The sequence below is a fragment of the Hyperolius riggenbachi genome, chromosome 9 (genome assembly GCF_040937935.1).
Source record: "Hyperolius riggenbachi isolate aHypRig1 chromosome 9, aHypRig1.pri, whole genome shotgun sequence".
NCBI classification, from domain to species: Eukaryota; Metazoa; Chordata; class Amphibia; order Anura; family Hyperoliidae; genus Hyperolius; species Hyperolius riggenbachi.
The window spans coordinates 282932193-282954800 of NC_090654.1; the positions used below are offsets into that span (position 1 = coordinate 282932193).

Below are 22608 nucleotides of genomic sequence, written 5' to 3' on the forward strand. Positions count from 1 at the left end.
AGGGTGTCCTCAGGTAAAGTCGCGACCCGATCCATGCCAATCACAGGTATTGGGGTCACGATAAAAATAAAAGTGCTATTTTCTTATTAGAGACGTCAGACGCTGGCTGACCTCATATCAGAAGACAGATCTAAACGTTCTCTTCAAATATCGAGGAAAGGAGATGCTATTCTCAGTCAGACCACCATGCAATTTGCTTAAAGAAAACCTGAACTGAACATTAAAAGTCAAAATAAGCATACACAAGTCATACTTACCTTCCATGTAGTCTACTCCTCAGTGTCTTTCTCCTGTCCCACGTCCTGTTTGTTCACTGTGATCAAGGGAATTTTCCGTCCTCCATTTTGAAAATGGCAATTACACATAACAGCTTCCTGGTCAGCACACAGTTAAACTGTAACATCGCCCACTTGAGCCATAGGGAAACATGGACATTACCTGGTACAGCAGTTTTCCTCTCAGCTATAACTGACAGCTGATATATTTCAGATCTGACAAAATATTGTCAGAACTGGAAGGGATTATTATCAGAAGAAAATGGTGAGCTTCTGAGAGGAACTGATGGCAAGGTAACTATGTAATGTTCATTTGAAGTTACCTCATGTATTTATTTTAAATATTTTTACTCAGTACAGGTTCTCTTTAAAGTGAAATTCTCTACTCTTCTGTAAAAATGCTTTAAAGAGAGACTAACCCAGCGAACTTAATTCCATTCAGTAGCTGATACCCCCTTTCCCATGAGAAATCTTTACCTATTCTCTAATAGATCATAAGGAAGGGGGGGGGGGGGGGTCTGTGTGGCTGATATTGTGGTGAAACCCCTCCCACAGTGTGATGTCATGACCATGGCCTTGACAGATTCCTGTCTGTGAACCTTTGTGGGTGTGCTTATAGATAATGGCAGTTGATGCTGTTTTTTTTCTTCTCTGACAGTAATAAAGATGATGATCTGCCGACTGTGGTGGCTGGAAAGTGTAATGGTTAAGGGCTCTGCCTCTGACACAGGAGACCTGGGTTCGAATCTTGGCTCTGCCTGTTAAGTAAGCCAGCACCTACTCAGTAGGAGACTTTAGGCAAGTCTCCCTAACACTGCTACTGCCTATAGAGCGCGTCCTGGTGGCTGCAGCTCTGGCGCTTTGAGTCCGCCAGGAGAAAAGCGCAATATAAGTGTTTGTCTTTTTTGTCTTTGACTCATGGTGGATCAAACAACATGAACAAATTACACAGTGTATATCAAGCATTTCTTGATCTACCTTACTTTGGAATGTATTTATTGATTTTTGTCCCTATACTACTATATTTTGGTAAAGTTCATCTTTAAACCTATATCAGGCAGCATTGTATTAGTCATTCTGCAATAGAATGCAGTTAAAAGTTATGTTTTTATGTCAATCTACAGCCAGCTATGAATTTTTAAAAATAAACCAAATTGCTCTTCACGCTAATCTTGGAATCTGGGCTAAACTACAGTATATACTGCTCAGAAATCCCCATCTTCCTACACAAGTAATCAAGCTGCACAATGCAGAAGCCGTAGGCTAGTTTCTCACGTGGTTGTTGCATTGCTTTGTGTTATAACCGACACACAACCCAACACAGAGCAAACAAAGCCAGCAAGCGACTGACGTCTAAATATATGCAAATTTCAAAGAGGCACTGTAGTGACATATAATAAAATGTAATACTGTACATATTTCAGGAAACCACATTTTATGTTAATTTTCCTGATTTAAAGAGACACTGAAGCAAAAAAAAAAAAAAATGATATAGTGAATTGGTTGTGGTTGTGGTTCCTGCAACCCCAGCGCACAGATCTCTCCCACGCCGTTGTCCTCCGCTGCCTGCCGCTCCGGTATCGGGTCCCGTTAGTTCTGCCAGTCGCGGCCAGTCTGCGCAAGAGAAGTGCGCCCTCTACGTATCTCTTCCTCTTGCTCAGACTTGCAGGAAGTGGCAGAGCTATTTCCACAGGCTCTGCCTCACCACGCCCATAACTGTCCCTCTCTGCCCACCTATTTACATAATGGCCGCCCTCTCAGGTTCACTCCCGATTCTGTGCGTCTGCCAGCTCAAATCTGGCGCTTGCAGTGTGTGACAACGTTAGGAAAAACAAAATCTATCTGGAAACCGCCTGCCCAAGCTTCATTCACTGTGACGTCTTGGAGCAGGGCGGAAGGCTCGTGCATGTGGCACGTGCGCTCAAGAATGTAGCATTTGCGTGTTTGCAGATCAGTACAAGAAAGCCGTGACCTGGAAGCAGTTGGAAAGGTCGCTGCCATCTTGGGGCAAAAAATACTGATTTTCAAAGAAGGAAAAACAGGTTATAGAGAGGCGGCGGTAAGGGCAGCAATTTGTTTGTTTCTAAAAGCGGTACCTATCTATGTGTTTTTCTTTAAATGATGTAAACTGGCTTTAGTTTTGAGTTAAAAGGGAAATAAATATGGCAGCCTCCATATCCCTCTCACCTCAAGTGTGCTTTAACCGATTCCTGTCCGCCTAACGCAGGATGGCGGCTGGACAGCGGATCTCTCACGCCTCCTGGACACCTATTGGCATCATCTCACGAGGAACGAGATTTGATGGGAGCTCACGCTCCCACAAGAGTGCTCTCCCGTCACTGTGCACAGGCGACTCCAGTGATCAGCCTGCCAGCCAGCGATCAGCGCTGGCAGGCTGTTTATTTTATTTATAAGCAATTTAAGTATTTATATAGCGCTCAAATCTTACGCAGCGATGTACGGATTATATTGTCTTGTCACTTAACTGTCCCTCACAGGGGCTCACAGTCTAATTCCTACCATAGTCCTACTATGTCTATTTCTGTATAGTGTAGTGCATGTATCTTAGTCTAGGGCCAATAAACTTTTTTGTATGTTGTTTTTTTTTTGTTTTGTTTTTTTACAAAATGTCTGTCTTTTTTATTAATTGAAAAGAAAACTATTAACAGCAGCAGCAGCAGCAGCAGCAGCAGCAGCAATAAAATTGCACCAAAAGAAAGCTCTATTTGTGAGAAAACTAGGTAATAGATGGCCTGGTTGCTAGGGGTGTATAAACCTCTGGACCTCAAGTGGATAAATACACATAAAATAAAACAGACAGTCTTCTACTCATAGACAACTCGAGTTACAAAGTTTCATACGTAAATCACAATGTTATACAATACAATACAATAACATTTCTATAGCGCTTTTCTCCCATAGGACTCAAAGCGCTTAGGATCTCTCAGATTCAGTAATTAGTAGGATGTTGTCTTCAAGTACAAAATATAATTTTTTTTTATTACATATTTTTGTTGTAACGTCACATCACGTCTTTATGGGTCCCCTTTAACCACTTCTGGACCACGAAATCTACGCCCTGCTTGGGACATGTTATCCCTGCCAAGGTGTAGATTTCAATTTCCTCGCCGCACGCTCCTGCCAATCGTGCCAATCTCCCGCCGATGCAGGCCACTTGCTCTGCCGTCGCTATGACAGCAGAGCTCTGTGAGCCGATCAGGAACCGATTTCATTGGTGGTTCCTGACCCTGTGAAATAGTCTCCTGACTGGCTCACAGAGCTCTGCTGTCATAGCAACCGCAAGCTTAAGCGACAGGTCCATGAGGCATGACGTCAGTGAGCCCTGTTTTTGTACCAGCAGTCTCTGGTCCTTAATGGACCAAAAAACTGCTGGTACTGAAGTGGTTAAAGCACACCTGACCTGAAGCAAAGCTACCTGAGATAAGCACTGAGGCATTCTCAATCTGGATCTCTTAAGAGGAGGAAATGGGCGGGTGATAGGAGGGTACGTTTTGACAAGCCTGCCTCTTCCTGTCTGATAATTTGACTTTAGCCAAAAGTCAAAATTTCCTAATAGTGAATACAAGGACTGGAGTCACTGAGGAGAGGAATGGACCATGCACAGAGCTATGTGGATCCAGCATGCACATACCTCTCTGCTTACCTTGGGTAGCTTAGGAGCAAGGCAGGTATCCTTTAAGGTGTAAAACAGTTAAATGTATATCTGTGCTCCAGAGTCAACAAATGTCAGTAAAAAAGCTGCCAAAATACAGACTTCAGAGTAAACCTTTTAAAGTAATCTTGTATACAAAACCTTGGCATTAATCTTGCACTTGTAGTCCACCACCAACTCTCGTCAAGGTGCAGGCTTACCAAGTCACAGGGAGACCCAGGTTATAAGGTCTAAGCGCGTTTGTCTACCGCGTATGCACACCATTTACAGCCCGTTATCAGTTTTAGGCCACTCCCTCCGATGGCGTGCCAATCAGGCTCCCGAGGTTACATGTATAAAAATGAGAGCAAATACTCTTAAGTGCACCATTGAGAAATTAAAATAAATCCTTTTATTTGCCCCTTTAAAGCCTCAACCAATATAACAATGCAGCAAAACCCCTGATGATGCTTGCGAAACCAGTCGGGCGAAGAGGATAGAAGACAGGTCGATGGTGTCTACAATTGCTGAACTGTGATTTCATTTGGCTTGGTCCCTGTAATACTTGGGGACACCTCTAGCTACTTAATATTGAGGTTCCTTTAGCTACTTAATATTTGGGTACAACTCTAGATACTTAATGGGTACGTCTGACTAATACTAAGGGGCACCTGTAGCTCCTTGCGGTGTGGTTCGGTTGGGGTTTGTAGATTCCTAGAGGGCAACGTCTAAGGTGCCAGGGCATCTGTGCCTATAGGCTCCTCTGAGGTAAATCTGGGCCTGGTGCAGTTAGAGGATGTAATCTCATTTTCATACACGTAACCCAGGTAGCCAGACTGGATCTGCCATTGGAGGGAGCGGCCTAGGCTTTGACAGGCGTTGGTGGTGGAGCAGTAGTGCAAGACTAGCGCCAAAGTTTTTATACCAGATCCTTTAAACTGCAGCAGAACTGATGCTTGGGTACAAAATCACTAAGAAAAGAGAAGCCTCTGGATCCTATAGAGGCTTCACACGGCATCCTCCGGACCCCCTGTTATCGCTCACGGACCCTCCAGAGGTTACCAACAAGTGCTTTTTAGGAATTTGATGTGGGCCACGCTCCTCTGCAAGCATGAGGGCGGCCGTACTGTGCCTGCGAGAGTACAGCCACGCCTTCTTGGTAAGCTGGCGCCACTCATGCACGCGCTCTGTGCTACAGCGTAGGTGTGGCGCCGCTCATGCTAGAAGAGGTGTGCAACCCCGATGGGCAGGAGGGTCCCAGCCAGCAGTGGAGGACCAGAGGACAACCCAGGAAACCTCAGGAGGATCCACGAGCTACCCTCTCCTTGGGTAAGTGTGTGTTTCTGAACCCGAGCATTACTGTCGGCAGCAATAACAAGAATTAGTACAGCAATCAGTGGTGACAGAGAGATAAGAGACTGACCTCCTCAGCTTCTCAGTAACCTTCTCCAGCTCCTCCTGCGCCCTCCTCAGCTCCGTCTCCAGGAACTGCCGGGTCGAGTCGAATTCGCTCTCCAGCATCTCCAGTTTGTGAGTCGTGTAGGAAAGACGTTTCTGCAGTTCTTCCTTCTGGTCTTGCAAGCTGCTGAAGAACGGAAAAAAAAATATCCAACAACTGTGATTATCGGAGATCCAAGAGCGATCGGCACGCAGCGCCAAGAAAAAAAAAGCACAAGACAGCCTGCCGCTCGCTGCTCCCTCGCTCCCTCCGTCTCAGCGGTTCCTCATTCCATCTGCGAGCTGCTCGGGCTCCGTCATGCAAATGGCCATTAACTATTCACACGTTCCTCGCCTTTAATTGGCACAACACAGCTGTAGTTTTAAGAATTCCAACCTCGCTCCTCCCTTCCTCTGTTCATGTGCAGATTTAGGCAAGGCTAGAAGCTCTACACGTCTTCATGTTAAAGAGCTACTCCAGACCCAGATCCAAATATATCTTCCAATAGCTTAGCAAGCTGTGTTCATGTGCAAATATATGAATATGTATACGCAGTTATTCAACCAAACCCTCTGTAGCTACAAATGCACTCTTAAAGAGACTGTAACAAAATAAATTTGATGCCTTATTTCTTCTATCCTATAAGTTCCTATGCCTGTTCTAATGTGGTCTGTCTTAGTGGAGCCTTTTCTAGTTGCACTGTCTCTGTAATAAATCTTATCTTCTTTCCTCTGTCGGCTCTGTCGGGCTCAGGCTGGAATGTGTGGAATGTGCAGCACTGCTTGTCATTGGCAGAAGCTTTACACACCCTCTCCAGGCTCTGTGTGAGTCACACAGTAGGCTGATCTCAGCCTATGTCTTTTGTTTGTAAACACGGCCTAAAACTGTTAATTACAAGCCAGGATCACAGCAGGGAGTGGCAGAAACAGCACAGAGGGGCCCAGGAGAACATAATGAATAGAATGATATGCTTTTTATCTTAAGAATTTTAGAGTACAGATTCTCTTTAATAATGTGATTACGTGACCTAAAGCAGAGCATGAAGTGTGGGCGCCTGCGGCTAATAGATGATTTGGGCGCTAATGCACATTTAGGCTATAAGGTTCCCAAAGCAGAAAATTGGGTATGCAATAATGATTGTTTTGAAAATTATAATGTTACAGTTTTTGTTATCATTTTTAAAAATTAGAACGTTATGATTTTTAATGTTTAGTATTTTAAAATTATTCAATTTTGAAAGTTATTATTTTTAAATGTATCTTATTCAATAATATAAGATTAGCAGGGCTTTTTTTTAGGATTAGGCATCAGGAAGGGGGGGGGGGGGGGGGGTTAGGCATCAGGAAGGGGGGTTTAGGGATAAACGTCAGGAAAGGGGTTTAGGGTAAGGGTTCAGGAAGGGGGGGGGGATTGGGATAGGCGTCAGGAAGGGTGGTTTAGGGTTAGGCGGCAGGAAGAGGGTTTTTAGGGTTAGGCATCAAAAAGAGCAGTTTTAGGGTTAGGCATCAGGAAGGGGGTTTTAGTGTTGGACATTAGGAAGAGAGGTGTTAGGGTTAGGCATCAAAAAGAGTGGTTTTAAGGTTAGGTGTCAGGTAGGGGAGTTTTAGGGTTAGGCGTCAAAAAGAGGGGGTTTAGTGTTGGACGTTAGGAAGGGGGGTTTTAGGGTTAGGCGTCAGGCGGGGGGGGGGGGGTTCTGTGTGAGAGTAGGGTTAGGTTAAGTTGTATATATACTAATATTTTATGACCATTATTTACACTTTAAAAACAAAGAATATTGGTAGATATTAACAATTTTACTAACAAAAACTACTGCCCATTTTTCCTTGTGCCCCTATTTCATGCACTCACCTAACGCAGCCCGGGTTAAAGGAATTGAGTTGTAGCTCCAAGTATAAGAGTCCACCACTACTGGTATATCCTGAAACAAACATGTTTGCAAAAAGTTGGTTTTTATTATACCAAAAGCGTTTCCTCTTCCAGCTGAAAACAGCTGTTATGATCATGTCTGCAGCGTTTACTGCTGACTGCAGTGGTATTGCAACCCAAGCAGTTCTGATGTCATTACATGCATTTTCTTGCATAGTTTGGTTTGCACTTAAACTAGTTGCTGATTCCATCTGCAGTCGCTCTGAAGTTAATGACAGTTTAACATGCTCTTGTGTAAACAAACATTGTCTGCTGCAATGGAGGGGCAATCCCTTTCCTGCAGGCTGCATATCATTGTCTGCCTTTTCCTGCTGTCAGCCTGTGATTAATTACCATTCACTTGTGTGGGAATCTGCAGGTCTGCTCCTATTGGATGACCTCAGTATAAAGAACTGCTTCCTGCAATGCTTGATGGGCTACCATAGTCTCAGATTCTGTCTGTTACTCTGCTCGTGCCCCACCTCGTTCCTAGTCCGTGTGGACTGCGCTGACTCCTGCGAAGGGGTCAGCGAGTCCTCCTAGTTCTGCTCTTGTTCTAGAAGTTGTTACTTTGCTTGTCTTGTGTCATATATTGGTTCATCGCCAATATATACGCATACTTGCGCATTTTGTTATTTTCCTTGTATTCGTGTTACGTTGATACATCAGTGTCACTGATATATACGTACACGAACTGTTTATTTCCTGTGTTCAGTTAGTCAGCCTTCCAGCACGTTTTGGTAGTTTGCGCGTATCGTGAGCACCCGTGCTGAGCTAGTATCCTGCTCCTGGTCCTGTTTGTGGATTGCGTTCATCTCTGCGAGGAGATAACGAATCCTTCTGAATCCTGTCCTGTTACCGTTTGTGGATTGCGTTCATCTCTGCGAAGAGATAGCAAATCCTTCTGAGCCCTGTTCCCTGTATTGCTCCAGTGCTAGTCAGTGTTCCTGCTTATGTCATATATCGGTTCATTGCCGATATATACATATGTTAGTCAGACGTTACAAATAGTTTCATTGATAGCTGTAATTGTAATACGCTAGGAAAACATACTTATTGTATATTTGTCTGTGTTACGTTCATCTATCTTGATCCTGCTATTTCCTGACTATCTTGTCCTGTCTTTGTGAGGCACGCCATCGCTGCAAACGCATTGGCTGCCTCATTCCAGTCTGTCTTATTGTGGACGCTTGCTGTCACTAAGTAGTGGCTAGTTAAGCAAGCGTTCATTCTGTCTACCTGTCCTGATCTCCTCAGTCCTGGTTTATGCGCTCAGCGCTACTTTGCGCTGAGACGTTATTACGAAAGTGTTGTTTGTGGCTGTTCGGATCTGCACCGGCTCTGTGCACCACAATCTCCTATTGGAGTCAGTCCTCTCCTCCACTAAACTGGGGATATCCTGATCCCTTGTGCTGGTGTGTGTACCTCCTTCACGTCAGCTTATGTGTTGCATGCTGACTGTGGAGATTACACCTCCAAGCTTAACAACAGCATTAAAATGTTACCATAGCTCTGCCCAGTTCCCAGCATCTCTGCCCAGCCTCTCTGCTAAGCCTTTCTGCCCAGCCTCTCTGCTAAGCCTCTCTGCTCAGCCTCTCTGCCCAGCCTCTCTGCCCAGCCTCCCTGCCCAGCCTCTCTGCCCAGGCTCTCTGCTCAGCCTCTCAGCCCAGGCTCTCTGCCCAGCCTCTCTGCTAAGCCTTTCTGCCGAGCCTCTCTGCTCAGCCTCTCTGCTCAGCCGCCCAGCCTCTCTGCTCAGCCTCTCTGCTCAGCCTCTCTGCCCAGCCTCTCTGCCCAGCCTCTCTGCTCAGCCTCTCTGCCCAGCCTCTCTGCCCAGCCTCTCCTTTTCTCTCTGCTAATTGGCCCTAAAGCTGTGTACACTAGTGAATCTACTATTTACGATTACAGGAAATTTTTAGAATTTTTTTGCAATTACGGACCATACATAATTACGATTTGGAAATCCAACTCATTTCACATAATCTATTCAAAATGTTGCGTAATTTTGTGCCGACGTTAGCGGTTAATAGCAAAGCACCCAGACATGTTGTTGTCAAGAACATTGCTATGTGTATGGTAAGGGAAAGAACAAGTCAAAAAATAATTTTTCCAAAAACCTTAAGGTTTTTTGAGATAATCAGCTTTGAAAATGCAAAGGAACTCAGCAAAAAGTCAGTTTAGAGTGACACTGAAGTGAAAAAAAAACCCCATGATATAATGATTTGCTTGTGTAGCATGGATAATTCATAGAACATTTGTCGCAAAGAAAAGTATCTCATATTTTTTATTTTTTGTTATATAGCGTTTTTATGACATTGCATCATTCTCTAATATTAGCAGTTTACAAACTACACCCTGTATTTTAAACTGTGATACAGAGCAGGAAAGTTCAAAGGTTCATTGGCTCTGCAGTAAACCATTTTTCCTTTGCATTTTCAAAGTTGATTCTTTTTTTGACTTGTTTCCACTCTTCCCTTTACCATAAGTAGCAATTTCGGTGACAACAGCGCGTATGGTGAGTTTTGCTTTCAACCACTTGAGGACCGCGGTCTTAAACCCCCCTAGTGACCAGGCCATTTTTTTACTAATAGGGCCACTGCAGCTTTAAGGGCTCACTGCAGGGCCGCACAACTCAGCACAAAAGTGACCCCTCCCCCTTTTTTTCTGCCCACCATCAGAGCTTTCTGTTGGTGGGCTCCGATCCCTGCCAGCATATTTATTTATTTATTTATTATTTATATATATATTTTTAAAATAAATATTACCATTTGTTTGTTTATTATTTTATTTAAACCCTGCCCTCCCTCCCCCCCCCCCCCCCGCTAGCTAATGACAGTGATCGGAGGCTTCAGCGTATGACAGCAGATCGCTTCTGCGTGCCTCAGGGGGACAGCTGAGTGACGTGGCTGTCCCCAGTAGAGTTGGGCCGAACGGTTCGCCTGCGAACGGTTCCATGCGAACTTCCGTGGTTCGCGTTCGCGTCCCGCAGGCGAACTTTTGCGGAAGTTCGGTTCGCCCCATAATGCACCATGAGGGTCAACTTTGACCCTCTACATCACAGTCAGCAGGCCCAGTGTAGCCAATTAGGCTACACTAGCCCCTGGAGCCCCACCCCCCTTATATAAGGCAGGCAGCGGCGGCCATTACGGTCACTCGTGTGCCTGCATTAGTGAGAGTAGGGCGAGCTGCTGCACTGTCTCTCATAGGGAAAGATTAGTTAGGCTTAGCTTGTCCCTGGCTGCATACCTGTTCTGTGAACCCACCACTGCATACCTGTTCTGTGAACCCACCACTGCATACCTGTACTGTGAACCCACCACTGCATACCTGTTCTGTGAACCCACCACTGCATACCTGTACTGTGAACCCACCACTGCATACCTGTTCTGTGAACCCACCACTGCATACCTGTACTGTGAACCCACCACTGCATACCTGTTCTGTGAACCCACCACTGCATACCTGTTCAGTGAACCTGCCACTGCATACCTGTTCTGTTCAGTGAACCCGCCACTGCATACCTGTTCTGTTCAGTGAACCCGCCACTGTATACCTGTTCTGTTCAATGAACACGCCACTGCATACCTGTTCTGTTCAGTGAACCCGCCACTGTATACCTGTTCTGTTCAGTGAACCCGCCACTGTATACCTGTTCTGTTCAGTGAACAGTTTGGTGTGTCAGTGTGAAGCAGTACCTTAATTACACTACCTGATTGATGTATACACATGCAAGATGTTTTAAAGCACTTTAGGCCTGTCATTTAGCATTCAATATGATTTCTGCCCTTAAAACACTACTTTGCGTCAAATCCTGATTTTTCCCGGGGACTTTTGGCATGTATCCCACTCCGCCATGCCCCCCTCCAGGTGTTAGACCCCTTGAAACATCTTTTCCATCACTTTTGTGGCGAGCATAATTTTTTTTTTTTTTTACAAAGTTCGCATCCCCATTGAAGTCTATTGCGGTTCGCGAACTTTAACGCGAACCGAACCTTCCGCGAAAGTTCTAAAATCGGAGGTTCGGCCCAACTCTAGTCCCCAGTACAGCACTGCCGTAGATCGCAGCGCTGTATCATGTAAATAGACGGCGGTTTAGCTGTCTAACAGTCTCCTAGTGGCGATCGCTGCAGGGAGGCTGTTGTTGGAGCAGAGCTGCAATCTCCGCCCCTAGCAATCTCCGATCCCCTGTAATCTCCGCCCCTAGCAATCTTCGATCCCCTGTAATCTCCGCCCCTAGCAATCTCCGATCCCCTGTAATCTCCGCCCCTAGCAATCTCCGATCCCCTGCAATCTCCGCCACTAGCAATTTTCCGATCCCCTGCAATCTCCGCCCCTAGCAATCTCCGATCCCCTGCAATCTCCGCCCCTAGCAATCTCCGATCCCCTGCAATCTCCGCCCCTAGCATTCACCAATCCCATGCAATCTCCACCCCTAGCAATCTTCGATCCCCTGCAATCTCCGCCCCTAGCAATCTCCGATCCCCTGCAATCTCCACCCCTAGCACTTCACGCCAATTGACGTGGAGTGGTCCTGGGGCTGCCGCCGTGTTCACGCCAATCGGCGTGAAGCGTTCGGCAAGCAGTTAACCGCAAAAGTTGGCACAAAATTATGAGAAAATTATGCTAAATTATGGTTCCTGATTACGTTTACATAATACATTCATTACGATTTTCCCCAAAATTTTGCATTACCATTTTGCATCATAATTGCAAATTACGATGCAAAATGACGATTATGTGAAATTTGAGCTCATCACGTAATGTTGATCCTATTCGAAAAAGGTGCCTGTAGACACGCGCCTTTAGTGCCTTCTGGTGAATCCGGCCCTGCAGGTCAGTATACTTTAATGCATACTTAGAAGATATTACTATTACAACATTCTTTTTATGGTCGGGCAGAGATTGGTCGGTTGTTGGATTGCCTTGTGTATGATTAGCTTGAAGCCCAGCTAAACTCCGAATGAATCTCACATTAAATCGTAAATAAAGGTGTAATTTTGCATTGACTTGCAATATCGCAAAATGTGAAGATGCCCACTGACTTGCATGCATTTGGTGGTAATGAATTTTCACATGCGTGCCCATTCATGTTCGCACATATACTTATTTATTCGAAAATATGTTAAAAAAAAAACTTCAGTGAATGCCATGAACGTAATTTCAGGTAACTTGCGAGAATTACGCAAAATCAAGATTACACGTGAATTTGTAATTACGGTTGTCATTGTGGAAACAAAACTAACAAAAAAAAAACCATGCACCAATTCATGAAAAAGAAATGATGTATTACACTAGAACTAAACAAGACAAGTTCTAAAAACAACGAGGATGATATATATAAATGGCATAGAGAAGCGAAGTGCTAGACGGAATCAGGGTAAGGTAAGATAACAGCGCCATGTCCTCCCTGGCGGAATGGACAAGCCCGACACATCCAGGGAAAAATAGCGAAAACTGTATGGACGAGTCAGGTTCATCGAGCATTTCTAAGGCAGGGTTCCATTTTTTGCATGTGTTTTTAGCATGCGTTTTTTTATGCTTTGGAAACTTGCAGGCGAAAATTTGCACACAAACGCAAATTTTAATCTGCCTCTCCCTCTGTTTACCGCTCTATCTCTTTGTAGCAATCTGTCTGCCGCTCTCCTTCTCTCTGCTGGCGCTCTTTCTGCCGCTCTCTCTCTTTGTAGCAATCTGTCTGCCGCTCTCCTTCTCTCTGCTGGCGCTCTTTCTGCCGCTCTCTCTCTTTGTAGCAATCTCTCTGCCACTCTCCTTCTCTCTGCTGGCGCTCTTTCTGCCGCTCTCTCTCTCTCTCTTTGTGCCACTTTCTCTCTCTCTCTGCCGCTCTTTCTCTTCCTCTCTCTCTCTCCAAATCCAAATCCAAAAAAGCTTTATTGGCAGGACCAAATACATTTAGCATTGCCAAAGCAAAACAAAACATTAAGGGGGGGGGGGGGGGGGGATTGTGGGAATAAGGGAAGGATATAGGTATACAGTCCATAGCACTCTAGCACTCTCTTTTTCTGCCACTATCTCTCTCTGCTGCCACTCTCTCTCTTTTGCCACTCTCTCTCTGCTGCTCTCTCTCTGGCACACTCTTTCTGCCACTTTATTTTTCTCCCTCTCTGACTGACACTGTCTCTCTCTTGCGCTCTCTCTGCCACTGCTCTCTCTTTCTCTGCCACCGCTCTCACTGCCGTTCTCTCTCTCTACTACCGCTTTCTCTCTCTGCCTCTCTGTCTGACGTACTGTCTGTCTCTCTCTCTCTGTCTCTCTCTAGCACTCTTTCTCTGTGCTGCTGCTGCTCTCTCTGCCACTCTCTCTCTGCCGTTGGGTCGCTGCTACCCTTTTCTTTGCTGCTGCTCTCTCTCACTCTGCTGTTCTCTCTCTCTGCCGCTCTCTCTCTCTCTTCTGCCTCTCTCTCTCTGCTGCCACTCACTCTCTCTCTTCTACCTCTCCAAATCCAAATCCAACAAAGCTTTATTGGCAGGACCAAATACATTTAGCATTGCCAAAGCAAAACAAAACATTAACATGGGGGGGGGGGGGGGGGGGTAGTGGGAATAAGGAGTATAAGGAGTGTGGAGAATGTAATGGATGGTATGGGGGATGCGATATATAGTCCATAGGGGAGGGGGGTATAGGTACAGTCCAAAAGGGGAGGGGAGTATGGGTTATGCCACTCTCTCTCTGCTGCCACTCTCTCTCTCTGCTACCTCTCTCTCTCTCTCTCTCTCTCTCTGCTACCACTCTCTCTCTCTCTCTCTCTCTCTCTCTCTCTTCTACCACTCTCTCTCTCTCTCTCTCTCTCTCTGCTACCACTCTCTCTCTCTCTCTCTGCTACCACTCTCTCTGCTGCCACTCTCTTTCTCTCTCTCTCTCTCTCTCTGCTACTACTCTCTCTCTGCTGCCACTCTCTCTCTTTCTCTCTCTGCTGCCACTCTCTCTCTCTGCTACCACTCTCTCTCTGCTACCACTCTCTCTCTGCTGCCACTCTCTCTCTCTCTCTCTGCCACTCTCTCTCTCTCTCTGCTGCCACTCTCTCTCTCTCTCTCTGCTACCACTTTCTCTCTCTCTCTCTGCTACCACTCTCTCCCTCTCTCTGCTACCACTCTCTCTCTGCTGCCACTCTCTCTCTCTCTGCTACTACTCTCTCTCTGCTGCCACTCTCTCTCTCTCTGCTACCACTCTCTCTCTCTCTCTCTGCCACTCTCTCTCTCTCTCTCTCTCTCTCTCTGCTGCCACTCTCTCTCTCTCTCTCTCTCTCTCTGCCACTCTCTCTCTCTCTCTCTCTCTCTCTGCTGCCACTCTCTCTCTGCTGCCACTCTCTCTCTCTCTGCTACTACTCTCTCTCTGCTGCCACTCTCTCTCTTTCTCTCTCTGCTGCCACTCTCTCTCTCTCTGCTACCACTCTCTCTCTCTCTCTCTCTGCCACTCTCTCTCTCTCTCTCTCTCTCTCTGCTGCCACTCTCTCTCTCTCTCTCTCTCTCTCTGCCACTCTCTCTCTCTCTCTCTCTCTCTCTCTGCTGCCACTCTCTCTCTCTCTCTCTGCTGCCACTCTCTCTCTCTCTTCTGCCACTCTTTCTCTCTGCCATTACTCTCTCTGCCGCTCTCTCTCTTTCTGTGAGTCCTCAGACAGACTTGCCTCGCTGGTCCCTTCTTCTCACTGTCGGAGGTGAATTTGCTGCAGACCTTTTCCTGAACTGTGACTTGGAGATATTCTGGAAATAGAAATTCCTGGCATTGTTCCTGTCTCTGGTATCTCGGGAGAGACATGATTAAAAGCCGTCCGAAGGCGGCAAAATCAATTTACCTTAACACAAATTGACAATCTGCCATCCACGGTTCTGCCCTGCGTGTGGAAGTATTATCGTTCACGAACCCAGCTCTTCTTATTAACTGGATTTTTATCTGTATTACATACGCCTTTTTTCAGTTAGTTAATATTATAATTTCTAGCACCTTCCACAGTGTAAACCACAACATACTGTGCTACTGGGAAAGAGAAATACCTGTGATCTGTTAAAAGGGAACCACAGCTGTATAAAGGGCAGTACTCCCACTACAAGGGCGGCACTGCCAGTACAAGGGTGGCACTCCCAGTACAAGGGCGGCACTCCCAGTACAAGGGCGGCACTCCCAGTACAAGGGGGGCACTCCCAGTACAAGGGCGGCACTCCCAGTACAAGGGCGGCACTCCCAGTACAAGGACGGCACTCCCAGTACAAGGGCGGCACTCCCAGTACAAGGGGGGCACTCCCAGTACAAGGGCGGCACTCCCAGTACAAGGGTGGCACTCCCAGTACAAGGACGGCACTCCCAGTACAAGGGCGGCACTCCCAGTACAAGGGCGGCACTCCCAGTACAAGGGCGGCACTCCCAGTACAAGGGCGGCACTCCCAGTACACAGGGCTGGTGCTACCATTCAGGCAGAGTGAGCAATTACCCCAGGGTCCCTGACTACAGAGGGGCCCCTCCACCCATTTATTTATTTTTAAAGCAAACCTGAAGGGAAAATAAACTAATGATATAAAGAATTGTATGTGCAGTACAGCTAAGGAATGGAACATTAGTAGCAAAGAAAAGAGTCTCATCATGTTTTCCAGTACAGGAAGAGTTAAGAAACTTCAGTTGTTATCTGTGTAAAAGAGCTTCTCTGAGCTACTCCAGTGTTTTTTTTCTGAAGCACTTAAAGGATACCCGAAGTGACATGTGACATGATGATATAGACATTTGTATGTACAGTGCCAAGCACACTAATAACTATGCTGTATTCCTTTTTTTTTCTTTCTATGCCTGAAAGAGTTAAATATCAGGTATGTAAGTGGCTGACTCAGTCCCGACTCAGACAGGAAGTGACTACAGTGTGACCCTCACTGATAAGAATTTACAACTATAAAACACTTTCCTAGCAGAAAATGGCTTCTGAGAGCAGGAAAGAGATAAAAAGGGTCACTATTTCATAGATTTTAACTCTGGCATACTTCAATGAATAGGTCATTGAGCAAAAACAATAAAACAATTAAAACTGAAAAAGTAGATTTAAACAAAGTAAAACTGTTGAATATCTTAAAAAGTCACTTTTAGGAGAAGGAAGATAGATACAATCGTTTATTTTAGCCTCAGGTGTCCTTTAAACAGCCGCAGAACAGTGAGAGGCACCATGAGATAAGGTTTTACTGCATGAAAAGTCAAAGAGTCATTATTTTTGCTTTGTATCTTAAAGGAATACTATCGATTCACATATTTTTTTCAATTGACACAGGAATTGTTTGGGTACTGGTGTATTTTTTTTTTTGGTGTATACATTTTAGTAGCAACTTTTTTGTTTACTGTTAGCAAAATACTTTCAATCTTTATGACGCCAAAACTGACGGCTGACTGAGGGCTCGTTTCCACTAGTGAAGTGATGCGAGTGTGGCTATGCAGCCGCATCGCATCACTTCCGCCGCCGGCCGCATCACTTCCGCATCTCCCGCTGCGGAAGTGTATTAGGGAGATGGGATGCGGCTGCGGGCGGATGATTATCGGACCGCCCTGCACCGCACAGCATGTACACAGTGGAAACTGTTCCACTGGCGCGCATGTGTTTCAGCACACCTGCGGTGCGATGCGGCTATGTAGCCGCATCGCACCGCACCAGTGGAAACGAGCCCTTAGCCATGAGGAGAAATTCCCCTCACACTTGATCAGTGAACTCTATGGCTATCATTCAGGAAAGTGCTGTCGGTATGGAGAATCAGTGAGGGTGTTTTAGACTTCTGGGTGGGCATTCATAAAAAAGTATCCATGTGCGGAAGCAGTGCGGAGATTCCCCGAACTAAGCTAGCGGTAGGCTTGCAGAGACACGGAAGCAGCCGAGTTGATACATTTTTCCGTGTTCTGCTCTGCTGCAGCTGCCTGGGAGGTCTGTGTGTCTCCATTCACTTACATTGGTATCGCCACATCAGAGGGAGCGGTACTTCCCGACCTCACACCGCTTGCGGTGATCTTTATGAATTAACATTTTGCTACATTTGTTGCGATAATCACTGCACAAGGTGGTGATTTATCACTCTGCTCGGTAGTGTCATTTTTTTTTATGCGGAAAGATCCTTTATGAAGGCTGACTTTGCTAAGTGGTCGGTAAAGTCAGCTGTTTTAAGCATTTCCGCATGCGGAGATGCTTTATGAATGATAGCCAATGTGTAGCTCTGTGTGTGACAGAGAAGAGAGCTCCCAACAGCTGCAGATCCTGTGTCCTGTGAGTCTGACTGACGTGTCTGAAGAGAGCAGAGGAAATGTAACTAATTGTCACAGCTTTTCATAGTGTTTTTGCTTTCTGTAGTCTGATATGCAACTCTGGCTGTGCATTGAAGCAGACACCCCTTCTGCAATTGATTTGTCCCAATAGAGCTAAATCCTACCCTCAATAAATTACAGTTTTTGCCTCTGATATTTAACATGAAAAGTAGGAAAATGTTTACACAGCTACTTAGACATTATTTGCACACTGTCATTTTAGAACACTTGGGTATCGACAGTATTTTTTTAAAATACAGAGTGTGAATTCTAAACATGCAACCGTGACAGGATGATGTAATGTTATAAATTAAGCTATAAGGCTAGAAACCCACTAGGAGAGCTTTTCTGAGCGCTTTGTGATTTGAAAAGCTCTAGCTAAGGTAATGCTATGGGTGTGATCCCACTTGAGCGATGTGATTTTATAAAAATCCCCCATAGCATTGCATTACCAAGAGCTTTTTCAAATCACTCACGCTTACAAAGCGCTCCTAGTGGGTTTCTGGCCTAAAACTGAAAATAAAAATATGAGACTCTTTTCTTTGCTACAAATGTTCTATTCATAATCCGTACTACATATACCATTCATTATATCATAAGGGTATTTTTTTTCTTCAGATTTGCTTTAAATATTGCAGAATGGTTTACTGGCTTATTCTTCCTGCTTCTGACACATCAACTTCACCAACTGACTGCTCCTTCCCCGCCTGATCTCCCCCCTTCACAGGTGCCACGGTAACAAGATAATCAGCTTTATTTACTTCAGCTGTCACTGGCCTAAACGTTGTGTCTGATAGGTGTATAATGGAACTGCCGACCTTTCAACTGTATTCAATCTGATGTTTGGGTGGTTCCACCTGCTGTCTTGTCAGACACCCCCATGATTGAGGCCTCGTTCACATCAGGGCCGTTTCTGTGCGCTTTTCACAGCGCACTGCCCTGTGCGATCAGCAAGGTATTTATTTTCCCATGTAGCTAAGGGCTGGGGCACACCGAGCGGGTTTGTTGGTGTTTTTGCAGCCGCTTGCGGCTGCGGATACGCTTGGTCAATGTATCTCAATGGGGTGGTTCACACCAGAGCAGGAGGCGTTTTGCTGGAACGCATACTCTTGGGGTGAGGTATTTTTTGGATTGCGGAGGTGTTTCTGCCTCCAATGTTAAGTATAGGAAAAAACGCAAACCGCTCTGAAAAACGGCAGATCAGAGCGGTTTGCCAGGCGTTTTTGTTACAGAAGCTGTTCAGTAACAGCTTTACTGTAACAATATATGAAATCTACTACACCAAAAACGCTTTCCAAAACCTTTTCCAAAATCTGAAACGCTGCAGAAAAATAAGAAAGCGTTTCAAAATCTGCTAGCATTTTGCGGATCTGCTAGTGGGTTTTGGTGTGCACCGGGCCTTAATGTAGCTGGTTCACATCTATGCGCTGTGCTGAGCAGCGTTACAAAAACGTAGGGTTGCATGCATTTCTGTGCGTTGAGCTGTAAAGCGCACATCAATGCAAGTGAATGGGTGCGCTTTTTTAGAAGCGTTTTTTACCCCTAATTGGAGAAAAAAATACAATAAAACAAAGTTTTATTGACAACTGCTACTGCTACAATAAGCAAAACGTGCTTTAAAGAGGCACAGCGCAACGCACAGAAACGTGCACTAAAGCGCGCACAAGCGCATGCGTTTTTTACCACGCGCTTTCACACGTTTTTCAGCGCAGCAGATGTGAACGAGGCCTTAACCAGTACGCTATAGGCAGTGCATAAGATAAGTGCAATATTCACTGTTTAACCATTTCAGCCCGCGGGGATTTTTCACCTTATGCATCAGAGCAACTTTCACCTCCCATTCATTCGCCAATAACTTTATCACTAATTATCACAATGAATTGACCTATATCTTGTTTTTTCCGCCACCAATTAGGCTTTCTTTGGGTGGTACATTTTGCTAAGAATGATTTTTTTTCTAAGGGCTCTTTCACACTAGAGGCTGCGGTAGAAAAGGCTGAAAGTCAGCCTTTTGCTTAACGCCAATACATAGCGTATTCAAAGCGTTTTGAAAGCGTTTTACAGCTCATATGAAAACGTCCTTTTTTTTTTCTATAAAAATAAGTGAACAAGTCAGCTGTAAAATGCTTTGAAAACGCTTTGAAAACGCTAAAGTTGGCGTTTTCCATTGACTATCATTGAAACGCCAACAGCCAACTTCGGCTGTAAACAGCCCTGAAAAAGCTCCTGGGAGCGTTAAAACGCAACGCTCCAAAACGCCGAGTTAGATGTGAAAGGTAAAATGAAAGTCTATGGACTTTCTTTTACCTAGCAAAACGCCAACTTCGGCCGTGGCGTTAAAACGCCGAAAAAGTCCTCTGGTGTGAAAGGGCCCTAAATGCAGAAAGAAAGAAAAATAGAAAAAAGTAATTATTTCTCAGTTTTTGGCCATTATAGCTTTAAAATAATACATGCTACCGTGATTAAAACCTATGTATTAGTTACATAGTTACATAGTTATTTTGGTTGAAAAAAGACATTTTTATTTGCCCATTTGTCCCGGTTATAACACCATTTAAATTATGTCTCTATCACAATGTATGGCGCCAATATTTTATTTGGAAATAAAGGTGCATTTTTTTAGTTTTTCATCAGTATTTACAAGCTTATCATTTGAAAAAATATTAGTAACACAACCTCTTCACATGCATATTAAAAAAGTTTAGACCCTTAGGTAACTATGTTTGTTTGTTTTTTCTTAATTGTATTTTTTTTTTCATTAAAAATTTTATTTGGGTAATTTTTTGTGTGGGAGGTAAACAGTTAATTTTAAATGTAATAATATGTGTTTATTTAATAAAACATGTATGGGGATGTGGTTTTACTATTTGGCCACAAGACGGCCACAGTTAAAACTGTTTTTTTTTTTTAGCCCTGGAAGCAAACGCGATCACTTCCAGGAAGCATAAGGAGGACGGGAAACTTTTTTTTTGTTTGCTCAGAAAGACCGCGGCCTCTGATGAGAAGCCGTCGATTTTTCTGCCGGGGACTTAGATTAATGAATGGGAACTATGATCTCCGGGCTAACAGGGGTGGCACGGGCACGTGCGGGAGCGCGCAGACATGCGCAACGGCACAGCAGCCGCCTGGACGTGACAATCACCTACCAGGTGGCAGGAATGGTTAAAAAACATACAGTACATAATAAATGTACTTTAAGAGAGGAGAATAAAAGCAGATCGGGCACCGGCTGCAGTAATCCAATTTTCTTTAATCCAGTGAGTACAGCATACAAACAGGCAGTGAAAGGGTCGGCCTAATAGCCGTTACGCAGGTCTCCCTGCTTCTTCAGAGGCACATAGTGCCTCTATGTGCCTCTGAAGAAGCAGGGAGACCTGCGAAACAGCTGTTAGGCTGCCCCTATCACTGCCTGTTTGTATGCTGTACTCACTGGATTAAAGAAAATTGGATTACTGCAGCCGGTGACGGATCTGCTTTTATTCTCCTCTCTTAAATATCAATGTTGAAAATTGCGCAAAAGGTGGATCAGCGCAACACCAGGCCGCCTCCGAATGGCCTCCAATCAGAGATGCGCTGAGCCCCCCCAGAAACTACAAACGCACCTTGAACCCAAACAGAAGCTCTGCATATACACCAAAAGCATGGCTGTTAAATGGGAGCAGCTGACCAAAAACGAAATAAATTAGTACATAGCAAGGAAATGAACAGCGCTACTTAAAAACAGGCAAGTGCCTACCTGCAAAAGAGTGCAAGCCCCACTTATGGAGTCGAATACACACCAAGCATACACATGACCTGTCTAACACTGGAGGAGGATGTTAGTTTCCTGTAACAGCTTGCATGCAACCTATTAAGTACTCGTCCCTCCCACTGCGAAGAAGTCGATCCTCCATGGGAGGGGGGGCTCAGCGCACCTCTGATTGGAGGCCATTCGGAGGCGGCCTGGTGTTGCGCTGATCCACCTTTTGCACAATTTTCAATTTTCGATTTTATTTGATTAGCCGCACCCAGGCTATGCATATACATAGGTTAGGATTTAGTTAGTGTTAGGCCCCTCCCATGGAGGATCGACTTCTTTGCAGTGGGAGGGACGAGTACTTAATAGGTTGCATGCAAGCTGTTACAGGAAACTAACATCCTCCTCCAGTGGTAGACAGGTCATGTGTATGCTCGGTGTGTATTCGACTCCACAAGTGGGGCTTGCACTCTTTTGCAGGTAGGCACTTGCCTGTTTTTAAGTAGCGCTGTTCATTTCCTTGCTATGTATTAAATATCAATGTGTTACAAGATTGTGAGCACGGTGTTGAAACGGTGACCAGAATCCAGCTGCTGTCCCCAGTCCTTACTTTAAGTGCCGGTCTCAACATTTCCTTCTCCTTCATAATAAATGTACATTTCTCTCAGAGTAAAATGCACTACAAATTATTTTTTTCCTATGTTGCTGTCTCTCACAATAGGTAGTAAAATTCTGACAGGTTTGAACTAGTCCATCTCCTCATGGGGGGTTCTCAGCATTTCCTTTATTCTTTACAAAAGCACTCTCTGGAAAAGATCTAAACAAAGATAACAGCCCGTTGCCCTACTTGTTTGCACACTATTTCGGGGGATCGCACTGCACTAACGTAACTGCCTGTAACGTCCCACTGTGAGAGCAGCCTTAAAGAGCACATACAGTGGTTTATTTTTTCTATAATCAGGAAAATATTATAATGCAGGATTCATTGGTTGAATGATAAAGTTTGGGGGTGTGTTGTTATGTTGCTGACTGTAATGCAAGGATGTCATGAACCTGGTTAAGGCCTGAAACCCACTACAAGTCGCAAATCGCTATTGCAATCACTATCATTTTTAATTAGCATTTTGTACGCGATTTCATGAGCGTTTTCCGGCAATTTTGAAGCAATTTTAAAAAGTGTACGTTTTTTGCCAGCGATTGTGATAGCGATTTGCGATTAGCGATTTTAATTCTGATTATAATTTAACCACTTGATGACCCAGCCTTTACCCCCCCCCCCTTAAGGACCAACGCTGTTTTAGCTGATCTGTGCTGGGTGGGCTGTGCA

At 45.0% G+C, this 22608-nt stretch overlaps 1 protein-coding gene across 2 annotated transcripts in view; it reads right to left on the reverse strand.

The window, feature by feature from the left end:
* The window catches only part of BEGAIN (brain enriched guanylate kinase associated), a 255067-nt gene that overhangs the window by 91031 nt on the left and 141428 nt on the right, over positions 1–22608 (reverse strand). For both annotated transcript variants that reach the window (XM_068254703.1, XM_068254702.1), the window contains exon 2: positions 5351–5512. In XM_068254703.1, coding sequence (XP_068110804.1) covers positions 5351–5512 — 162 coding nt within the window. The remainder of the gene's footprint in view (positions 1–5350; positions 5513–22608) is intronic.